The 23,266-nt window shown below is 40.8% G+C and overlaps 1 protein-coding gene across 1 annotated transcript in view; it reads right to left on the reverse strand.

Annotated features, from left to right (window-relative positions):
- Positions 1–788: 788 nt before the first annotated feature.
- Positions 789–23,266, reverse strand: part of LYPD6 (LY6/PLAUR domain containing 6) — a 132,322-nt gene continuing 109,844 nt past the window's right edge. Inside the window, exons 4-5 of the mRNA XM_024980704.2 lie at positions 6,023–6,153; positions 789–3,940 (exon numbers count right to left, since the gene is read on the reverse strand). Coding sequence (XP_024836472.1) covers positions 3,773–3,940; positions 6,023–6,153 — 299 coding nt within the window. The 3' untranslated portion in view covers positions 789–3,772. The remainder of the gene's footprint in view (positions 3,941–6,022; positions 6,154–23,266) is intronic.

Below are 23,266 nucleotides of genomic sequence, written 5' to 3' on the forward strand. Positions count from 1 at the left end.
TTCAAAACCAGATTTTCTATAAAAGCACAGCCTACCTACAGCACTGTTAACCTTAAACCCACAGAGCCTTTCACAGAGGTTAGTAATAAGAGCTATATTCATGTAAGTGTGACACCTTAATAAGCACCAACCACATCACCAATCCAGAGCCTAATAGAAAATCTCTAACTTTGGGGAAAACATGTATTTTCCTGGAAATTTCAAAATAAAGGGTGCTAAAGAATAACCAGGAATCATAAATGAGCTGGAGTTTTTCAAGGTCATTTTCAATGTCTATCATTTTACTTAAGAAAAATGCAATAAAAGTGTTGCATAGCTAAAAATGACATTTTTACTATTTAAATATTTGTTTCCTGTTGCAGAAGGTACTGTCAAGGGAAAATGTTTTCTATTGCATCATCACTAATATAATCAACCCCAAGAATAAAATAAAATTTGAAAATAAAGAGGTAATGGGATAGCACTTAAATATATAGATACACACACACACACACCTTTTTCTATTTCCTGATTTAACAAAGAGATTGTCTAGGGAAACTGCACATCTGATTGAAGGGTCTGGTAATCTTTCCTTCTTTGATTTTCTGCAGCACTTACTGTCTGTATGAAACATTTGGCATGGGTGAATTGTCTTGTGTCTTTTCGTGCATGTATTTCTTGTCTATACAACTAAGTGAGCTCCTGGAAGGAAGTTCCCTTCAACACCGAGCCCAGTCAATGCCTTGTACGTAACCCGGGTGCCTTAGTCATTGGTTGGCATGTGCATTGCAGGGAGGAGCCTGGTGAGATACACTTAAAATCTTTATTCATTGATTTACAATATGTACAATATTTACAAAATTTAGGCATTAAATCCCATATTGACGTGAATGCTGTGAGAAGTCTAAAAATAAATAAATGGCACGTAGGTTCATAGACACATCGCGGCTCTTTGCACTTCATCACCAACTGTAGGGTTTAATGAGATTTAAGGTGGTAGAAAATTCAGATGGATGACTGGTCCTGGACCTTCCACATGAATAGCCCTTCCTTGGCTCCTCGAGGCTGGGGTTGGTGAGTAAACTACTTTCTTTGAAGAGAGTGAAATACCAGCCATTCTATAGGCACATGGGTGCACAAAGCCACACCATGTGGAGTTTGCAGTGACCCCTTGGGCAGCAGGTAAGTTTGCACCATTGCGGACCCGGTCCCTCCACACCAGTCAGGGAGGCTTTGGAGAGGCGCCTTCTTATGAAGAACCAAGATTTGGACTTTCTCTCTTATTCTAATCACATGCAGTACATGGAAGGTGTCAGTGGAGAGTGACCCATGCATGAAAATGTATTTGTAGGTATATACAACATCAAACTGTCATTGTCTTATGTCATCTTCAGATGTAGGACCAACCTGCCTCCTCTTTGACAGCAAAAGGAATGAATGAAGAAGCTATACCTCACCAACCAAAGAAGAAACACTGTCTGGGGTCACACACAAATGACATCCTGTAGAAGCAGGACTAAACAAATTCCACATATAAGATGAAAAAATACCCATGATGTTAGGCCTGGAAGTTTTCCTAGGGGTGGCAATTCTATCTTCCCTTTCTCTTCCATCCTGCCTCATCCCACATAACCTAAACCAGAAGGAAAAGCTTCTTAGAGCCTCAGTACCTTCATCTGTCAAGTGTAAATACTAGTAACATTCCTTACAGGGTTCTCACAGGGCTTATATGACCCAGCTCACGTAAAGTGCTTAGCCTAGCGTCTGGCACCTAAGAGGTGCTTAGTAAATAAATGTCTTGCTTTCTCTCCCTCTACTTCCCCTACCCCAACTGTAAGCAACATATTGATAAGCCTACCAAACTCAGAATTAAGGCCATTTGATGCAATTAAAATGATTTTGTATCAGAGTTTCTGATGTCAGTTTCCATTTGGTCCCTTCGGGGGTGAGGGGTATCTCATTTCATGAGTCCAAGATCTCTTCCTGTGCAGGGCAGATGGCCCCCAACAACTGTCCTCCTAATCAGTAATGATTCCACCGAAGTCCATGCAAAGATATGCCCTAACCCTGCTGAGAAACTCATACCAGTGATGGTCACCACCTGAATACTTCTCGGACAGCACCACTGAGGAAACCATGAGCAAAAACCCTGAGGCCAACACGTTACTCTTTTTCATAAGTTTTTTCAATACTGGTGCAAGTATTATAGGTAACTTTCAACGAACATATATTACAAGCTCTACCACTGTTGAAAAATAGGCATTCTGATTTGATTGTTTTGTTCAGAATAAAGAATCTTTTACAATATACCTTAGTTTCTAGTTATGCCATACAAAAATAAATATTATATAAGTGATTTATAAGGAAGAAGAAAAAATTGTAACTTGAGGTGCCAAAAAAATAGGAAGGATGGTGAAAGTTCTACCATTTACTTCAAAAGCAATCATCTGAAACCAAGAAAAACTTCTCGCTGGGTTTTTGTACTATTCTCATCATGAACCTACTGGCCCACCTGCTTCTCATCCTGGGATATTACAACTTCTTTCCCTATCAATCTGGAGACAACATAATGCAGAAACCTCTCCCTGAAGTCATGGGGGATTTGGAAGAGAAAGAACAAAGGAGGCTCTTGGGCAGTGTAAATTGCAGATGAAAGGTTTGGCAGAGACACTGACTGGCCACTCACAAACGAATCAATTCCACATGTCTTCCTTTCATTCTGAAATCATTTCTCTGTCTCGATTAGCCATGCCTGAATAGAAGCTGACGCTTGGAGGAAATAAGCCCATCTTGCTGTCAGCCACTTTGGATACCTATTAGTCCAAGTAGAATCCAGAATTTCATGGAGCAAAATTAGGTGCCAGTCAAGGCTAATCTCACCAATTTTATGAAGGGATAAACAGCCACCTTATGAATGCTAATTCAATTAAGTTGGGAAAAATCCTTTTCCAGCCACCTCTCCTCTCATACAAAAAACCTTATGATTGCCTTTTTTTATCCCATGCAGAAAAAAGGGAGTATGATTCCTATCACTGGGAGAAGAATATTGGGACAATTAGATTGGACAAACTGCTTACTATTTTTCTAGGGACTTAGATCAGAATTGCCAAGGAAACTGTCCATTCATTTGGGAATCAAAGTTTTTAAAACTCTAAAGCTATAAGTGAATTCATGGTTGGACCACCTAAATCAGTGGTCATTGACCTTTCTCCTGAAGAACACAGATCTATATGCGTCCATATAACATATTGGGGCTTCCCAGGTGGCACTAATGGTAAACAATCCACCTGCCAATGCAGGAGACAAGAGACTCAGGTTCAATCCCTGGGTTGCAAAGATCCCCTGGAGTAGGAAATGGCACCCCACTCCAGTATTCTTGCCTAGGAAATTCCATGGACAGAAGAGCCTGGTGGGTTATAGTCCATGGGATCACAAAGCGTTAGACACAATAGAACGACTGAGCACACACATCTCAGAGGGTCCCAGGACTTCTGTGGTTTGTGCATGTATTGCAAATTAAGAGCCCCAGATCTCAGTCTATGTTTTGGAGCGAAAACAAATGCTTATGGCATAGAATTCAGACGTTGTTTGGGGGCAGGCTGCTTTGATGAGGTCTTGAAATGACTACATTGAAGCAATGCTTGTTCCTTGTGGCAAGTAGAAGTGCTTGGCTGTGAAGACATCCGGAGTGCTGTGTTTTCACATATGTGACTACTGTCAGGCCAAGGCCTCATGCATGACTATGGACCCTCAAGGCCCCCAGGGATTGCTACTACAGGGTGCCTCTGAGCTGCTATAAGGTGAGTCCCAACCACACCCACAAGCAGGACACTATCACGGACATGCAGTGTGGGTGCCCATTCGTCTGATTTATGGGTGATGTTGTAGCAAATGTGGCATCAGTTTCATTTCGGGGGAGCGGCAAGTTACAGATATTTCCTTCACAACAGGAAGTGCAGACCTGAAAGAAAGGAAGAGAAAAAGAAGGGGGATGAGGAGCTGGCAGATGAAGGGGGCAGAGAGTTTTGAAGGAATTGGCTCCTTCACAGCAAGATGCAAATGAAAATTACCTGTTCTACAAAGGAAACACCAACTCTGTGTTTAAGTGGGTGGGATGAAATTTCACCTGGAAGCGTTGTGATCAAAATAAAACCTCCTGCCCAGACTAAACTTCTAGGGATATGCGTTCTGTTTTTCGCATCCTACCAAGTGGTTCTTATGGGTTTCCCTTGTGGCTCAGATGGTAATAGAATCTGTGTGCAATGCAGGAAACCCGGGTTCAATCCTGGTGTGGAAGATGCCCCTGGAGAAGGGAATGGCAACCCACTCCATTATTCTAGCCTGGAGAATTCCATGGACTGAGTAGCCTGGCAAGCTACAGTCCACGGGATCGCAAAGAGTCGGACACAACTGAGCACAACATGTGGCTATTATACCATTTTACAGCCTTCCAAGGCCTCAGTTATTCCATCTGTGAAATGGGAATTGTAAAACTTATGTTTGTCAGAGAGGCTCTCTGACTACTTGAGGAAGCTGTTAAGATAGTAATTAATTTGCCACGTTTTCACAGTGAAAGTGAAATGCCTACAACCGAGTTAATTTAAAATTATTTAACTTTCATTAGAACTGTCTGCATAATTATCTCCACTCCCATGGGTAAGTTAAAATTTGAAGGGCTTTCATTTATGCAGTTACTCCTGCTTTATACTGCTTTCCTCATGCAGCATAAGAAAAAAAACCCAAAAGATTATTGACAGAAATTATTTTAGGCCATGGCTCCCAACATACAGTAATCTCAGCTTCAACTGCAAAGTTACTAGAAATGCAAAATCTCACACTTCACCCAAAATTTAGCAATTTAGAATCTGTATTTGAACAAGATCCCCAAGTGATTCACATGCACAGTAATGTTTGAAAAGCTCTTTGATGTTTAATACCTTACACAGTTGTTATCTTAAAGAGATCTGAGTTTGGTCATAGGTGACATGGACTAGGAAGACATGATGTTGAAGAGAGAGACCAAAGGTCAGAAGTGAGTTTGGATTCTTTCTGTCACTAATTCACCTGAGCACATGAATCACTTCTCTGACCTACAGCTTCCTTCTTGGTAAAGTGTCACCATAATATCTGAAAGCCAAACTTAGCTTGGAGTGGGATAGAGGGGTCTGGTCAAGTAAAACCCTTGGGTTTATGTTTCATATTTCAATTATTATTTATGACCATAATTTCTCAATAAACCAAAAAAAAAGAAAAGAATTCCTAGTGTATTTCACAAGTCACTTGAAAACTGAGTGTTGTCTTAGGAGAAAGAAGCCCCCACTAATAGTGAGAGTGGGGGCTGCCTCAAGCCACCAGGAAGGTGGCCCAGTGGGGAGAAAAGGGCAGCCTCCAAGGTCAAGGACTGACATACAAGACCTGTACAGCTAGCTTGGCATGAATGGCGGGAGAGTCAGGGGTGTTCCCCAACTCCAATCCTGAGCCTGGCTGCCCTTCTCTGAGTCTTGCCATTTTCCTTCAAGGCTGCCTTTGAAGTCTGTTCTACACTGAGTGCTTCTGTCCAGGGACCAGATGGAGTTTAAGGAAAGTAAACCCACAGGAAACAGCAGGATCTCCTGTCACCGGCTCAAACGACTCAGGAGCCAATGTCTTAGTGTTAGTCACTCAATCATGTCCGACACTTTGTGACCCCAGGAGCCAGCAGATAACTTCCAAATCATCGTCCCAATAAAGATATGAGCTCCACTTTACAGAAAGTTATCAAAGCTAAATTGCCTTGTCCATCTTCAGTTAAATGAACTTAATAATTTTCAATACTTTCCTGGTGTTGTGTTTATATAATTTATACTGGTTACCCTATACCCTGATATACGTTTTTATTCTTTTAGCACCAACATGAAAGGAAGCATCTTTTCATAATGGTATGAAGACTGTCAAAAGTCAGCCTACATGGGGGAGTAGGCTCATGGAGCTCATGAGCCCTAGTGGGCATCTGGATAGGAGGAAGCCTGACTATGGTGTCCCGTCATTTGCTTGGTTGCCAGACCTTGTGGCCTTCATGCTCGGAGTCTCTGCAGCCAGTGGACAAGCAGTCTTCCAGTGGAACACAGCGCTTCGTGACAGAGATGCTATTTCCTGTGACTTCCATGGTGTGCTGAGTGTAGCAGTATCTAGTCTCTGTCAATAGGGAAAACAGGTGTTAATTGAGATGGGAAACATTAGCCCAACCTGGATGAAAATGAAACAATAGGAATGTCAACACTAAGATCTAATGGCACCCTGAACATACACTGCGTTAAGTTGATATCCAATCCCAAGACCTCCTTGGAGACATCCACTTCACTGTGACAGAAGGAGACCTTCTGAATAACACTGCTCTCCCATAAAATCCTCATACTCCAAGACCTTGTGGTATTACTCTGTCTTCCAACAAATTTTGCCACTGCCAAACTTTGCCACGGTACTGATTTTTATTTTTAGGGCACGAGAGGTTTGGAGGAATGATTTAGGATGTGGGAATCATATAATTTTCAGGAAGACGAAGGGGTGGAAAGTCCAAAGAAACCAAGGTTAAAAGAAAAAAAGTGAGACAGGTAATGAAGATCTTCAAGGGAAGAAAAGACTATAGCAGAGACTGGTGTGTGTGTGTGTGTGTGTCCATCCAAGTGTGTGTATAAGTGTCCTTATGTGTGTGCCCATATACAAGATTGGGAAACAGCTATTCCCAAGTATGACAGAATGATTAAAAACACACTCATTGTATCTGGAGAAAATGATTTCATCCAAAAGAAAGAACTTCTAGCCTATGAGCACAGTTGAATCCTACAATTCATGACAGGAGAAAACTAATCCAGCAGTAAGAGTCATCTTTCCCCAGGGCGATTTCAGTTTCTTTCCAAAAAGGCAGATGGACACCATGAAGTGAGTTTTCAGAGTCCCTCTAAACTTAGGAGTCTGAAAACTTGAGATTTCCTCCAAAATTCCATGGAGAATTGTTTAACTTGGAATTTAAAGAATAAAGAAAAATGACTTTGTCAATGTAATTCTTTAAGGCCTCTAGGCAGTGTTCAGCTTTCTAAGCCTGGGATTTAGGAGAATGTTCCTGCTTCACTGTCAGATTGAAAAAAATAATAATAACTCAAGAAATGCCACCGAGCTGTTTTTCATCCATATCTTGGACCCAACTTTGCATGCTTTATACATTTTGGATATTTAGTGGCTAAAATAGAATTATGACCTTCTGTGATATTATTTATTAGGCAATAAAAATTCCCCTCACCAAAGTACTAAAGTCAAAAGAAGAAAGCTCAGGAATTTTAGGCCCAGAGAATGAACTAATACCACACTGACATATTCTGGGGGTCATAAAAATCAGGGGTTTAATATTCTTCCCAGACACCCTCACCCAATAGAATCTGAGTGGCCTGCTTGAGTCTTGCTAAGGGTAAAAACGTGTCCAACATCGGTGCGGGTACCTGTATTGAGTCTGTGTCAATGCCCTCCCCCAAGGGCTGTTCTCACACTGCACCCAACCAGAATTTCATCATTTGGGACCAGGTCAGGGAAGTTCCTAGTCCCAGGTCAGGGAAGCTCAGGATCTGGGGGCTCTTTGGAGTAGGTAAAACTAAGGTCACCCTATGAGCTCACAAGAAAATCTGAAAGTTTTGCAGCTGGCGATGGTTCTCTCAAAGTTCTAAAATATTTTAAAATTGAAATGGTTGCTTTTCTGATGAAGAGGAAGTGGCATGATTTTTTACTTATTTTTTAAGCCTTTAGCAGTGTTTAACAAATGGAAGCCAGTGCCCTGAGAGGTTTACCGCATCTTCCAAAGAGGACTGGCTTACTTTAGTACCAGACTTGGATGTTTATGGCCATGTTAATAGATGCCTTTCTCAGCCCCTACCCCAACTTTTAGACATTCAAGAAAGCAATAAAAACAGGAATGTTCTTATCTTCTGTCTCTTCTTCCCACAGACAACCAGGAACAGCTGCCAGAGGTTTTATTGCTCCACATGTAAATCTGAGCAGATAAGATCATACATTTATGGACTAAGTAAATCATTACATGGTTTCAGTTTGGGAAACTAGATTTTGTCCCTCAAGTATCGAATTATCTTGTTTTAAGGAAGCCTTAAAATAACAATGGGTAAACTTCATATTACTACTTTTTGTTCATATTTTTATATCTATAACAAACTCTTTTATTTATTAACTGGAATAATTAAATGAAAGTAGAGACAATTGATGAACCTGTTTGGTTTTTTTTCAGGACAATATGCAAAAGCCCAATATGTAATAAGCCAATTCTTGCCATTCTGTGGGGAAAATGGTGATCAGTGATGAGACTGGTTAAGATTTGTTTTCTTACATGTCAACAAGTCCAATCCATAAAACAAAGATACATTGAGAACACCCCATTACTTGTAGCCATAGAGACTTCAGATATGAAGTGTGAATCCCTTGGAAATATCCATTCTTAAAACACGAAATCCAAGGTGAATTGTGAAATGTTAAAAACCTATATGCAGGTCAGGAAGCAACAGTTAGAACTGGACATGGAACAACAGACTGGTTCCAAATAGGAAAAGGAGTACATCAAGGCTGTATATTGTCACCCTGCTTATTTAACTTACATGCAGAGTACATCATGAGAAACACTGGTCTGGAAGAAGCACAAGCTGGAATCAAGATTGCTGGGAGAAATATCAATAACCTCAGATATGCAGATGACACCACCCTTATGGCAGAAAGTGAAGAGGAACTAAAGAGCCTCTTGATGAAGGTGAAAGGGGAGAGTGAAAAAGTTGGCTTAAAGCTCAACATTCAGAAAATGAAGATCATGGTATCTGGTCCCATCACTTCATGGGAAATAGATTGGAAGACAGTGGAAATAGTGTCAGACTTTATTTTTTTGCTACAATCACTGCAGATGGTGATTGTAGCCATGAAATTAAAAGACGCTTACTCCTTGGAAGGAAAGTTATGACCAACCTAGATAGCATATTCAAAAGCAGAGACATTACTTTGCCAACAAAGGTCTGTCTAGTCAAGGCTATGGCTTTTCCAGTGGTCATGTATGGATGTGAGAGTTGGACTATGAAGAAAGCTGAGCATCAAAGAATTGATGCTTTTGAACTGTGGTGTTGGAAAAGACTCTTGAGAGTCCCTTGGACTGCAAGGAGATCCAACCAGTCCATTCTAAAGGAGATCAGTCCTGGGTGTTCTTTGGAAGGACTGATGCTAAAGCTGAAACTCCAGTACTTTGGCCACCTCATGTGAAGAGTTGACTCACTGGAAAAGACTCTGATGCTGGGAGGAATTGGGGGTAGGAGGAGAAGGAGACAACAGAGGATGAGATGGCTGGATGGCATCACCGACTCAATGGATGTGACTTTGAGTGAACTCCGGGAGTTGGTGATGGACAGGGAGGCCTGGCGTGCTGCAATTCATGGGGTCGCAAAGAGTCAGACACGACTGAGCGACTGAACTGAACTGAACTGAACTGAGTGTGGAAAAGGATTCGGGAGTTAAATAAGTGTTGGAAATGCTCAAAGTTGAACAGCTTTCTTTAGTGGATAACTTATGAAAGCCTTGAATTTATATCGCGATCTCCAAGGAGCGAAGGGTGGGCAAGCAGGCAGAATTTCCCAAGCAGAACTAGGTGGACCACATGTGACTTATCACTGGATGGTAGGATTGATAAAAATTCAGCCCCAGAGCCCTGCTCTCTATGCATTTTGAATAATCCTTGGGTTAGTAATGAGGTTACATGAAAATCAAGCCTGCTGATAACTTCACAGTAAAAGGATTTCAAAGACTTTTATCTAAAAGATAAAAGATGGATTTGAATTTCTACCAGGTTAGTTTCAGCCTCTAAAATCTCGTATTCCACAACTGCATGGAATTCCCAGAGGTGGTGAAACAAAAGTCTTTTACTATGATACTCAAAGGCATTCAGCTAAAATCAGAAGTGGGTAAGAGAACTTGATCAACTACAGGAAAACACAAAATATAATTTTTATGAAATTCACACACACACAGTCTCTTACAGTAGCATAAAGTTGGGTTATGTATTTTAGTACACCCTGCCAATCCATTTCTTTAATTTTACATTTAATGTAATTATTTATATGGTAGCACTTAGTTCTGCCATTTAAATTTTTCTTTTCTGTTTGTTCTGCTTTGTGTTTGCTTGTTCTATTTTCTTTTTCCTCCATTCCTGTGAACACTTTCTAGAATTCCATTTTGATTTTTCTACAGTGTTTTTGGATGTATCTCTTTTTATAGCTTTTTTTTTTTTTTAAGTGGTTGCTCAGGTATTGTTACACACATAACTTATCACAGTCTGCTGGCATCATTTTATCAGTTCAAGTGAAGCATAGCAATCTTCCCTCTGTTCATGTCTTATTACTCTCTCTTGTTTGTAAGATAATTGTCTTCTATAATCCCTTACATACATTTAGAACCACATGAGACAGCACTACAAATTTTGCTTCAACCATCAAACATAATTTAGAAAACTCAAGAGTAGAAGTATGGTCATATCGTACTATCAAAGACATATTTTCGCTTACCATGTTTTTTCTTCCTTTCTGATATTCCAAGTTTCCTTCTTTCATCATTTTCTTTCTGTATAGAGAACTTACTTTGGCCATTCCTTTAGAGTAGGTCTGCTGGTGAGAAAGTTTCTTTGTTTTCTTTCATCTGAGAATGTCTTATTTCCCCTGTCTTTCCCAAACAAAATTTTCTCTGGATATGGGATTCTGCATTATTTCTTTTCTAATGCCTGAAAAACGTTGTGCCATTTCCTTCCATCCTCAATGGTTTCTGATGAGAACTTCTGTCAAATAATTTTTCTCTGACAAGGTGTTTTTTCTCTCTTCATCTTTCAGTATTTTTCTTTTAGTTTCAGAAGTTTGACTTATGTGTCTTTGTGTAGATTTCTTTAGTTTTATCCTCTTTGGCGTTCACTCAAGTTCTCAAATCTGCAGGATTTCATCTTTAGCTAAATTTGGAAAGTTTCATCCATAATTCTTTGAGTACTTTTTTTAGCTCTGTCCTTTTTCTACCTTTCTGAGACTCTAATGACACATTGTTAAATCTTTTGTTATACTCCCGCAGATCCCTGAGGCTCTGTTTTGGGAGGGAATTTTTTTTTTTTCCTCTCTGTTATTCAGAATTTGGTAATTTCTATTGTTCCACCTTCCAGTTCACTGATTCTTTCCTCTGTTTCTTCCATTCTACTGATAAGCTCATCCACGCTGTTTTAATTTCAGCTATAGTATTAACCGTTTAGAAATTTCCATTTGGTTCTTCTTTATATTTTCTTTTTTTTTGGCTGAGATTTTATTTCTCATTTGTTTCAAGTGTGTTTGTATTTGTTCATTGAAACATTTTTGTTATGGTTACTTTAAATCTTTATTAGCTAATTCAAACATCTTTGTAGCTATCTCATTACTCAGTTCAGTTCAGTCACTCAGTCATGTTGGACTCTGTGACCCCACAGACTGTAGCACACCAGACTTCCCTGTCCATCACCAATTTCAGGAGCTTACTCAAACTCATGTCCATCACATCAGTAATGCCATCCAACCATCTCATCCTCTGTTGTCCCCTTTTCCTCCCACCTTCATTCTCTCCCAGCATCAGGGTCTCTTCCAATGAGTCATTTTTTCTTATCAGGTGGCCAAAGTGTTGAAGTTTCAGCTTCAGTATCAGTCCTTCCAATGAATATTCAGGACTGATTTCCTTTAGGATGAACTGGTTGGATCTCCTTGCAGTCCAAGGGACTCTCAAGAGTTTTCTCCAACAACACAGTTCAAAAGCATCAATTCTTCAGCACTCAGCTTTCTTTGGGAGAAGGCAATGGCACCCCACTGGGACATGACTGAGCAACTTCACTTTCACTTTTCACTTTCATGCATTGGAGGAGGAAATGGCAACCCACTCCAGTGTTCTTGCCTGGAGAATACCAGGGACGGCAGGGCCTGGTGGGCTGCCGTCTATGGGGTCGCACAGAGTCAGACACGACTGAAGCGACTTAGCAGCAGCAGCAGCAGCAGCTGCAGCAGCTTTCTTTATAGTCCAACTCTCACACCCATACATGACTACGGGAAAAACCATAGCTTTGACTAGACAAAGCTTTGTTGGTAAAGTAATGTCTCTGCTTTTTAATATGCTGTCTAGGTTGGTCATAGCTTTTCTTCCAAGGAGCAAGTGTCTTTTAATTTCATGACTGCAGTCACCATCTGCAGAGATTTTGGAGCCCAATAAAATAAAGTCTCTCACTGTTTTCATTGTTCCCCATCTATTTGCCCTGAAGTGATGGGACTGGATGTTAGTATCTATTAATTGTCATTTTTCATTTTGTTTGAGATCTTCCTGGTATGACAAGTGATTTTTTTATTGAAACCTAGACATTTTGGTATTATAACATTTCAGATCTTATTTAAACCTTATGTTTTAGCTAACTTCCTCTGACTCAGTCCCAGTAGGGGGAGGGGGTCTGCAGCCTCATTACTGCTGGCTAGCAGTCAAGTCCAGGCTCCCTACTGTCTCCTTTCACAACTGAGAGTGCTCTCCTCATTACTTCTGGGTGGGATTTCCAGCTCCCCACTAGGTCTCCTATGATACCTTCTTGACTAAGAGTGGTAGGAGTGCCTTGTTAATGATTCCCACATGGCCTCAACTGATGCCACTCTACTAATGGGAGTCTGGCCTTATTACCACACACTCCCTAGTGGAGTCCTGACTCTCCACTTGGCCTCCTCTCACATAGTCCCAACAGGGACTGGGGGGAAGAACAACGTCATTACTGTTGGATAAGGGTAGAAGCCCAGGTCCCAGACATGGTCTGTACTGACACCATGGGGGAGGCCTCATTACCACCCAAGGGGAATCTCAGGGGAGGTTAGTATGTCTCATTACAGCTTGTTCATGGTGGAAGTCTAAGCCTTTGTTACCGTGGGGGTGGTGGTAACCTACAACTGATCTCTGTGGTATTCGGCTGGAGTGGTTATTGTCTAGATTTCTGTTCTTTCCAGGCTGCCTCCTTCTTGGTCCTTTGGCTACAGAGAGATTACTTTTGTTGGAGTTTATTATTTTGGTGCCTGTGGTATTTCCAGGTTTCCAGCTTTGTCATCTCCAAGTCTGGAATGTATAGGACAAAAACAAAACCCAGAGAACTCACCTTCTTGGGTCATGAGGACCTTAGCTAATCTGCCTTTTTCTCTCTTTCTTTTCACCAATATATATAATGTTCAGGAATTTAGTTGTACTTAGCAGGAGGAATAGAAAAATACATCTGCCCTGTCTTTCCAAAAATCCTCAACATTTCTGACATTTTGAGTTAGCTAGTTCTGGGTTGGGAGACTAACTTGTACAATGTAGTATATTTATCAGCATCTGCGGCCCCTTCTTCTGAGATGCCAGTAGCATCCCCAACTGTGATGACCAAAAATGTTTCCATACATTAGTAAATGTCCTCTGAGGGGCAAAACCACTCTCAGTTAAGATAAACTGTTCAAGATTACAATCTTCTTGAGATTAAGGTGCATTCTTGAGTATGTTGGCATTCCCCACCCCCACTCCAATATACAGCACAGGACCTTGCATAATATAACAGGTGCTTAATGTATTAAGAATATAGGTGGATGGGTGGAAAGAATATATATATATATATCTGGTCTCTTCAACTCAAGGTTGAACCAAATCAACTCTTTAACTTAGTTCTATGATATCTATTGGAGAAGGCAGTGGCACCCCACTCCAGTACTCTTGCCTGGAAAATCCCATGGACGGAGGAGCCTGGTAGGCCATAGTCCACGGGGTCGCTAAGGGTCGGGCACGACTGAACGACTGCACTTTCACTTTTCATTTTCATGCATTGGAGAAGGAAATGGCAACCCATTCCAGTGTTCTTGCCTGGAGAATCCCAGGGACGGGGGAGCCTGGTGGGCTGCCGTCTATGGGGTCACACAGAGTCGGACACGACTGAAGCGACTTAGCGACTTAGCAACGATATCTATAACATCTATTCCATTTCTGTAGTTTGAGTGAGCTCTTCAAATTTGAAAGTGAAATAATAGTATATTTCAATCAGAAGCACAACCTTCACATAGTATAACTGCTTTGGGAAAATGCTTGCCAGGATTTACTAAATCTAAACTTATGCATATCTTAGGAATCAGTAATCCACCCTTAGATATACATCCAACAAAAAAGATAAGTACTAGAATGTTCATGGAAAAGTTATTTATACAAAAAAAAAAAAACCCTGGAAACTACAAAAATGCCCAGTGGTAGAATGAATAAGTTATGGCATATACTCACACAGCAATGAGAATGAATTGCCTAGAAGTAGACCTAACAAAATGAATGAATCTCCCATAATATTGAGTGAAAGAACTCAGATACAAGATGGTATATACTGTATGATTCCACTCCTATTAAAAGACTTGATAAGAAACAAAACTAATCTATGCTATTGGAAATCAGGAGGATAATTTCCTTAGTTTTCTAGGGTTGCCATAGTAAAGTAGCACAGTCTGGGGATCTTAAACCACAGAAATTTATTTTCTCACAGGTCTAGAGGCTAAACGTCCAACATCAAGATGTCTGCAAGGTTAATTTCTTCTGAGGCCTCTTTACCTTTCTTATAGATGATCACCTTCTCTCTATATCTTTACATGGTCTTCCCTTTGCATATTTGTGCCCTAATCTGTTCTTATAAGGACGCTAGTCATATTGGGTTAGAACCTACCCCAATAACACCTTCAAATACAGTTTCGTTTGGGGGTACTGGAATGAATTTGTGGACGGCATAATTCAGCCCATAACAGGGCCCTTGGTGGTAGGGACAGTGACTGAAATCAGACATGCTAGAACGTACTGGGGTGTGGAATACGGTCAATTTCTTAATCTGGGTGCCACACACATGGTAAGATCAGTTTGTAAAAATTCATCATGCTGTTCACTATTCTGTATGGATATCTCAATTTTAAGTTCCGTTAAATGAAAGTGAAAGAAAAAAAGAATCCACAATGAAGGAAAATAGACTTACGAGAAAGATGAACTACAAATGAGTTGCAGATAAGCTGAATTATTTAAGGTGTACCCTAATTAGGAATGTTCACATGCTCTCCTCTGGTGTCCAGGAATCTGATTAATCTCATGGCTTTCCTAGTCCTATCAACTGCTATCCACAGGCCTGTAAAAATATACTGTTTTCTTTTTCAAAGTAAGACATGTCTCAAGGCAGAAAGGAAAAGTAAATAAGTACTTTTCAACCAGATTGAGTCATAACTGCTCTCCTTTACCCTGCAGTCAGCATCTCTTGAAGAAACTACTAAACGGTTACTTCTCTCATTTTTAAAAACACCATCCACAGTTCTTAAGGACAAGTGACACTCTTCAGGAATCTCTGCTTTAAAGCAAATCCCTGAAACTCAGAGAGCGATGCGTTTATCTCCAACAAAGACTAAGAAGGTGACTGAAAAGGATGCAACATGAGTGAGGATAAACAGAACTTTATGGTGGACAATAGGTAAAATCAAAGCGAAACGCAAAAGCATCAAATCAATGCTTCCTATCTGAGGCAATTCTGTTAACAGAAAATATTTCGGAAAAAACACTGAGTTGGAGTAGGTCAGATACTCTTAGTTCAGTTCAGTCGCTCAGTCGTGTCCGACTCTTTGCAACTGCATGGAATGCACCACACCAGGCTTCCCTGTCCATCACCAACTCCTGGAGGTTACTCAAGTCCATGTCCATAGAGTTCGTGATACCATCCCACCATCTCATCTTATGTCGTCCCCTTCTCCTCCTGCCTTCAATATTTCCCAGCATCAGGGTCTTTTCTAATGAATCAATTCTCCGCATCAGGTGGCCAAAGTATTGGAGTTTCAGCTTCAGCATCACTCCTTCCAATGAATCTTCAGGGCTATTTCCTTTAGAATTGACTGGTTTGATGTCCTTGCAGTCCAAGGGATTCTCAAGAGTCTTCTCCAACACCACAGTTCAAAAGCATCAATTCTTCGGAGCTCAGCTTTCTTTCTAGTCCAACTCTCACATCCATACATGACTACTGGAAAAACCATAGCTTTGACTACACAGACCTTTGTTGGTAAAGTAATGTCTCTGCTTTTTAATATAGTCTTAGTTTTCTGAATGTTGAGTTTTAAGCCAACTTTTTCACTCTCCTCTTTCACTTTCATCAAGAGGCCCTTTAGTTCTTCTTCACTTTCTGAAGAAGGGTGGTGTCATCTGCATATCTGAGGTTATTGATATTTCTCCTGGCAATCTTGATTCCAGCTTGTGCTTCATCAAACCCAGAATTTCTCATGATGTACTCTCAGTTCAGTTCAATTCAGTCGCTCAGTCGTGTCCGACTCTTTGCAACCCCATGAATCACAGCATGCCAGGCCTCCCTGTCCATCACCAACTCCCAGAGTTCACTCAGACTTCACGACCATCGAGTCAGTGATGCCATCTAGCCATCTCATCCTCTGTTGTCCCCTTCTCCTCCTGCCCCCAATCCCTCCCAGCATCAGAGTCTTTTCCAATGAGTCAACTCTTTGCATCAGGTGGCCAAAGTACTGGAGTTTCAGCTTTAGCATCATTCCTTCCAAAGAACACCCAGGGCTGATCTCCTTCAGAATGGACTGGTTGGATCTCCTTGCAGTCCAAGGGACTCTCAAGAGTCTTCTCCAACACCACAGTTCAAAAGCATCAATTCTTTGGTGCTCAGCCTTCTTCACAGTCCAACTCTCACATCCATACACGATCACAGGAAAAACCATAGCCTTGACTAGACTGACCTTTGTTGGCAAAGTAATATCTCTGCTTTTGAATATGCTGTCTAGGTTGGTCATAACTTTCCTTCCAAGGAGTAAGCGTCTTTTAATTTCATGGCTGTAGTCACCATCTGCAGTGATTTTGGAGCCCAGAAAAATAAAATCTGACACTGTTTCCACTGTTTCCCCATTTATTTCCCATGAAGTGATGGGACTGGATGCCATAATCTTCGTTTTCTGAATGTTGAGCTTTAAGCCAACTTTTTCACTCTCTACTTTCACTTTCATCAAGAGGCTTTTGAGTTCCTCTTCACTTTCTGCCATAAGGGTGGTGTCATCTGCATATCCGAGGTTATTGATATTTCTCCCGGCAATCCTGATTCCAGCTTGTGCTTCTTCTAGCCCAGCATTTCTCATGATATACTCAGCATAGAAGTTAAAGAAGCAGAGTGACAATATACAGCCTTGACGTACTCCTTTTCCTATTTGGAACCAGTCTGTTGTTCCATGTCCAGTTCTAACTGTTGCTTCCTGACCTGCATACAAATTTCTCAAGAGGCAGGTCAGGTGGTCTGGTATTCCCATCTCTTGAAGAATTTTCCACAGTTTATTGTGATCCACACAGTCAAAGGCTTTGGCATAGTCAATAAAGCAGAAATAGATGTTTTTGTGGAACTCCCTTGCTTTATCCATGATCCAGCGGATGTTGGCAATTTGATCTCTGGTTCCTCTGCCTTTTCTAAAACCAGCTTGAACATCTGGAAGTTCACGGTTCATGTATTGCTGAAGCCTGGCTTGGAGAATTTTGAGCATTACTTTGCTAGCGTGTGAGATGAGTGCAATTGTGTGGTAGTTTGAGCACTCTTTGGCATTGCCTTTCTTTGGGATTGGAATGAAAACTGACCTTTTCCAGTCCTGTGGCCACTGCTGAGTTTTCCAAATTTGCTGGCATACTGAGTGCAGCACTTTCACAGCATCATCTTTCAGGATTTGGAATAGCTCAAGTGGAATTCCATCACCTCCACTAGCTTTGTTCGTAGTGATGCTTTCTAAGCCCCACTTGACTTCACATTCCAGGATGTCTGGCTCTAGGTCAGTGATCACACCATCGTGATTATCTGGGTTGTGAAGATCTTTTTTGTACAGTTCTTCTGTGTATTCTTGCCACCTCTTCTTAATATCTTCTGCTTCTGTTAGGTCCATGCCATTTCTGTCCTTTATCGAGCCCATCTTTGCATGAAATGTTCCCTTGGTATCTCTAATTTTCTTGAAGAGATCTCTAGTCTTTCCCATTCTGTTGTTTTCCTTTATTTCTTTGCAATGATCGCTGAGGAACACTTTCTTATCTCTTCTTGCTATGTTTGGAACTTAGCATTCAGATGCTTATATCTTTCCTTTTCTCCTTTGCTTTTGGCTTCTCTTCTTTTCACAGCTATTTGTAAGGCCTCCCCAGACAGCCATTTTGCTTTTTTGCATTTCTTTTCCATGGGGATGGTCTTGATCCCTGTCTCCTGTACAATGTCACGAAGCTCATTCCATATTTCATCAGGCACTCTATCTATCAGATCTAGGCCCTTAAATCTATTTCTCATTTCCACTGTATAATCATAAGGGATTTGATTTAGGTCATACCTGAATGGTCTAGTGGTTTTCCCTACTTTCTTCAATTTAAGTCTGAATTTGGCAATACGGAGTTCATGATCTGAGCCACAGTCAGCTCCTGGTCTTGTTTTTGTTGACTGTATAGAGCTTCTCCATCTTTGGCTGCAAAGAATATAATCAATCTGATTTCGGTGTTGACCATCTGGTGATGTCCATGTGTAGAGTCTTCTCTTGTATTGTTGGAAGAGGGTACTCTGCATATAAGTTAAATAAGCAGGGTGAGAGTATACAGGCTTGATGTACTCTTTTTGCGATTTGGAATCAGTCCATTGTTCCATGTCCAGTTCTAACTGTTTCTTCTTGACCTGCATACAGATTTCTCAGGAGGCAGGTCAGGTGGCCTGGTATTCCCATCTCTTGAAGAATTTTCCACAGTTTGTTGTGATCCACACAGTCAAAGACTTTGGCATAGTCAATGAAGCAAAAGTAGATGTTTTTCTGGAACTCTATTGCTTTTTTTGATGATCCAGCAGATGTTGGCGATTTGATCTCTTGTTACTTTGCCTTTTATAAACCCAGCTTGAACATCTGGAATTTCACAGTTCACCGTTCACATACTGTTGAAACCTGGCTTGGAGAATTTTGAGCATTACTTTGCTAGTGTGTGAGATGAGTGCAATTGTGTGGTTGTTTAAACATTCTTTGGTATTGCCCCTTCTTTGGGACTGGAATGAAAACTGACCTTTTCCAGTCCTGTGGCCACTGCTGAGTTTTCCAAGTTTGCTGGCATACTGAGTGCAGCACTTTCACAGCATCATCTTTTAGGATTTGAAATAGCTCAACTGGAAGTCCATCACCTCCACTAGCTTTGTTCATAGTGATGTTTCCTAAGGCCCACTTGACTTCACATTCCAGGATGTCTGATTCTAGGTGAGTGATCACACCATCATGGTTATCTAGGTCTTGAAGATCTTTTTTTGTATAGTTCTTCTGTGTATTCTTGTCACCTTTTCTTAATATCTTGTGCTTCTGTTAGGTCCATACTATTTCTGTCCTTTATTGTGCCCATCTTTGCATGAAATTTTCCCTTGGTGTCTCTAATTTTCTTGAAGAGATCTCTAGTCTTTTCCATTCTATTGTTTTACTCTATTTCTTTGCATTGATCGCTGAGTAAGGCTTTCTTATTTCTCCTTTCTTTGGAACTCTGCATTCAAATGGGTATATCTTTCCTTTTCTCCTTTGACTTTCACTTCTCTTCTTTTCATAGCTGTTTGTAAGGCCTCCTCAGACAAGCATTTTGCCTTTTTGCATTTCTTTTTCTTGGGGATGGTCTCGATCACTGCAGCCTGCACTTTGTCACAAACCTCCATTCAGAGTTCTTAAGTGACTCTGTCTATCAGATCTAATCCCTTGAATCTATTTGTCACTTCCATTGTATAATCATAAGGGATTTGATATAGGTCATACCTGAGTGGTCTAGTGGTTTTCCCTATTTTCTTCAATTTAAGTCTGAATTTTGCAATAAGGAGTTCATGATCTGAGCCATAGTCAGCTCCCAGCCTTGTTTTTGCTGATTGTATAGAGCTTCTCCATCTTTGGCTACAAAGAATATAATCGATCTGATTTTCAGTTTGACCTCAGATGTTCTAAGGGTACAAAAAAAAAAAATCTTGCTTATGCTGATAGCAGAACTTTTGGTTAAAAAGTTGCTGGAAAGTTCTAATTGAAGAGTGATTTTGAGAATTCCAATGCCACCTGAGATGAACCAAGAAATGGTAGCATAAAACTAAAATAGCTGGATAATATTAAAACAACAACCGAAATCTTGTGAAAGCATAGGTGAGCTACCAAGGCAGAGAGGATTTGATGAGTAAGATACCAGCTAAACCAACAATGCATTAAGCTTCACCTGACACTCTATACCTATTCTGCCCTCGAGGCATTTGCTAATACACAGGTGAAGAGGCTGAGAAGCCAGGCAGAAAACCCTGCTGGGAGATGGAGAAGCTAAGCAGAGCCTTTGTCTTAATTGGGAGGCACAAACAGGAATGCAGAAGGAGCCGGGCAGCCAGGAGACAAGGGAGTACAGAGGAGGGAGACTGACAGTCTTGGTATAGAATTATAGGTTGGCAGTTATGTACTTCCAGTGCTTTAGGAAATGTCATTCCATCCACTTCTAGCTTCTATTGTTTCTGTCCATATTAAGTGTTGGCAAGGTTGTGCAGCAACTGGCACTCTCACACATTGCTGGAGAGGCTGAAATTGCTACAGTGACTCTGGAAACTATTAGGCAAAATCCAGGAAAGCCAAAGCATGAGTACCGTGTGCCCAGCAACCCCATCTCCTGGGATAGACCTGGTGGAAATGCATATACAGGTGCACCAAAAGACACATGCAAAAATGCTGTGCACGGAAGCAGTCCAGATGCCTACCAACAGTGGAATGGATGGGTTTTGGTACATTCATAGAACGATCTACTGTGCTTCTGTGAGAAAGAATGACTGCTGCTCACAAAAACACAGATGGATTTCACATACAGAAGGTGGGAAAGAAAGGAGGCCATTCTGTATGGTTCCATTTATATAAAACTGCACAACACTCACAACTGTATTACCTGTGGGAGATGGACAGCAATGACTGAGGATCCTCAGTGGCCTTCTGGGCCACTATGACTTCTGTGAGTTAACATGAACAGCAGATACATTGCATGTTCATGCTGTGAAAATTCAACAAACTGCATTCTATGCACTTTCCAGAATGTATGTTAAACTAATTTTTAAAAGTTTGTTTTTGAAACAAGAATAGAAATGCAGACATATATATAGAACAGATGTGTGGACACAAAGGGCAAGGGGAGGGTGAGATGAATTGGGAGATTAGGTCTGACATAAATACACTGTCATGTGTGAAATAGCTAGCTAGTGGGAAGCTGTTTCACAGCACAGGGAGCTCAGCTTGGTGCTCTGCAATGACCGAGAAGGGTAGGATGGGGAAATGGGAGGGAGGCTCAAGAGGGAACCTATCTGTATACATATAGCCAACATACTTCATTGTACAGAAGACACTAACACAACATTGCAAAGTAATTACACTGCAATAAAAAAAGGTGGGTTTTTTTTTATTTAAAAGGATGAAATCTAAGACTTTCATTAAGCAATATGAAAACATAGATCACCTGAACACTACCTCATTACATAGCAGCCAGAAGTGTTGGATAACAGATAACCAATACCTTTTGTAAATGTACAAATGAACTCTCCAGGAAGCTAGGGAAACCCCAGGAGCCAACACAGAAAAGCACTGAATTCTCTACACTGGTGGGAGATGGGAGGGCTAAGAGATAAAAGATAAGAAGATGCAAAGCCTTGGGTCCTCAAGGGGTGTAGAGGTACAGACTCATGCATAAGGGCAGGAACCCTGAAGGGCTATGTCCTATGAATAAGACTGTCTGAAAGAGAAAAAAAAAAAAAAATCCACCGTTAAGTAAACAGAAAGACTGTCTGTCTAGCCTGGGCTTGATCTGAAAAAAGTTGACCATAAGGAAGACTTTCCTGAAAATCTGTAACTGTGGGGCTTGTCTTCAGTTGAGCTGGGGATCACATTTGTATTCCCTGTTTAAACGAGATAACAGATACAGTAAGAGCTGCCAAGGGACACGCTCAGATTTTTCTTTACTTTCCCAGAAAGACAGTGAGCAGCAGAGAAGCTGGAATGAAAAGGATATGTCCCTCTATCTCAAAATTCTGGCCAGACTTTATATCAGCAGAAATTTCCAAGGAAGATTTTGCCCTCAAGGGAGGCACCTGCACTTTATAATTAAGAAGGAACATAAAATCCTTAGCGGCTTAGGTATCTCCCACAGAATAAGCCTTTTAAAAAACTGCAATGTTTTTGACTTGATATTTAATTCTACAAATTCTTAATAAACACTTAAGACAGTCCCTGTCTCAAGGAGATTTTAATCTCTCAGCACAGAGAAAAGTCACAGGCAAATACATGTGCCTCTGAGCACAGAATGCTCAATTCTTGTTTGCCTTCACCAGTTTCTTCAATTGGTCCCTCATATAATATGATCCTTTCCCATTCTGGTTCATAGAGATAAGAAAGTTACATAGATTTATAATGAGCAGTTGATGAAATTAAGGTTATTCCAAAGGAAGTGCTCAGGGACTAAAGCAAGCTGAGGGGTGAACAATGGCGGTCCATGATGGAGGCTGTCCTAAATTCTCATGTCTTGGAAAGGAACATGGTCCCATGAATCTCTAAGTGCCAAAGGCAGTACCAATGCAATTGAGGAGAAAGCACTTTTATAATACACATTTCAAAAGTCAGAATGAGAGGAACTTGAAATCCAATCAATCTCCTAAGCAATCTGGGATGTAAGTTTATTCCATAGGGATAAAATTTGATATTTATACAAACTGGGTTTTTTTTCACTTTCAACCAGTTATTTTCATATCAGGTGTTAATTGAACCCTAGTTAAATAGATGACAAAATAAGCCAACAGAAAACAAGGAATGTCTCAGAAGAAACTACTGAGCTGTCCTTACCATGCCTGTTGGTAGTCCTACAGCTGTTTCAATCAAACTAATAAATGGGTGGAAAATGTAGATTTAATGAGTAGTTTTCAGTAGACATATTTTACATTTTGTGGTGCTAGTGATAAAGGACCCACCTGCCAATGCAGGAGATGTAAGAGACTCAGGTTCGATCCCTGGGTCAGGAAGATCCCCTGGAGGAGGGCATGGCAACCCACTCCAGTATTCTTGCCTGGAGAATCCCATGGACAAAGGAGCCTGCTGGGCTACAGTCTATAGGGTTGCAAAGAGTCAGACACGAGTGAAGTGACTTATCATGCACTAGTAATGATGGCATTGTTTTCATTCTTAGAAAA

This window comes from Bos taurus, chromosome 2 (genome assembly GCF_002263795.3).
Source record: "Bos taurus isolate L1 Dominette 01449 registration number 42190680 breed Hereford chromosome 2, ARS-UCD2.0, whole genome shotgun sequence".
Taxonomy (NCBI): Eukaryota; Metazoa; Chordata; class Mammalia; order Artiodactyla; family Bovidae; genus Bos; species Bos taurus.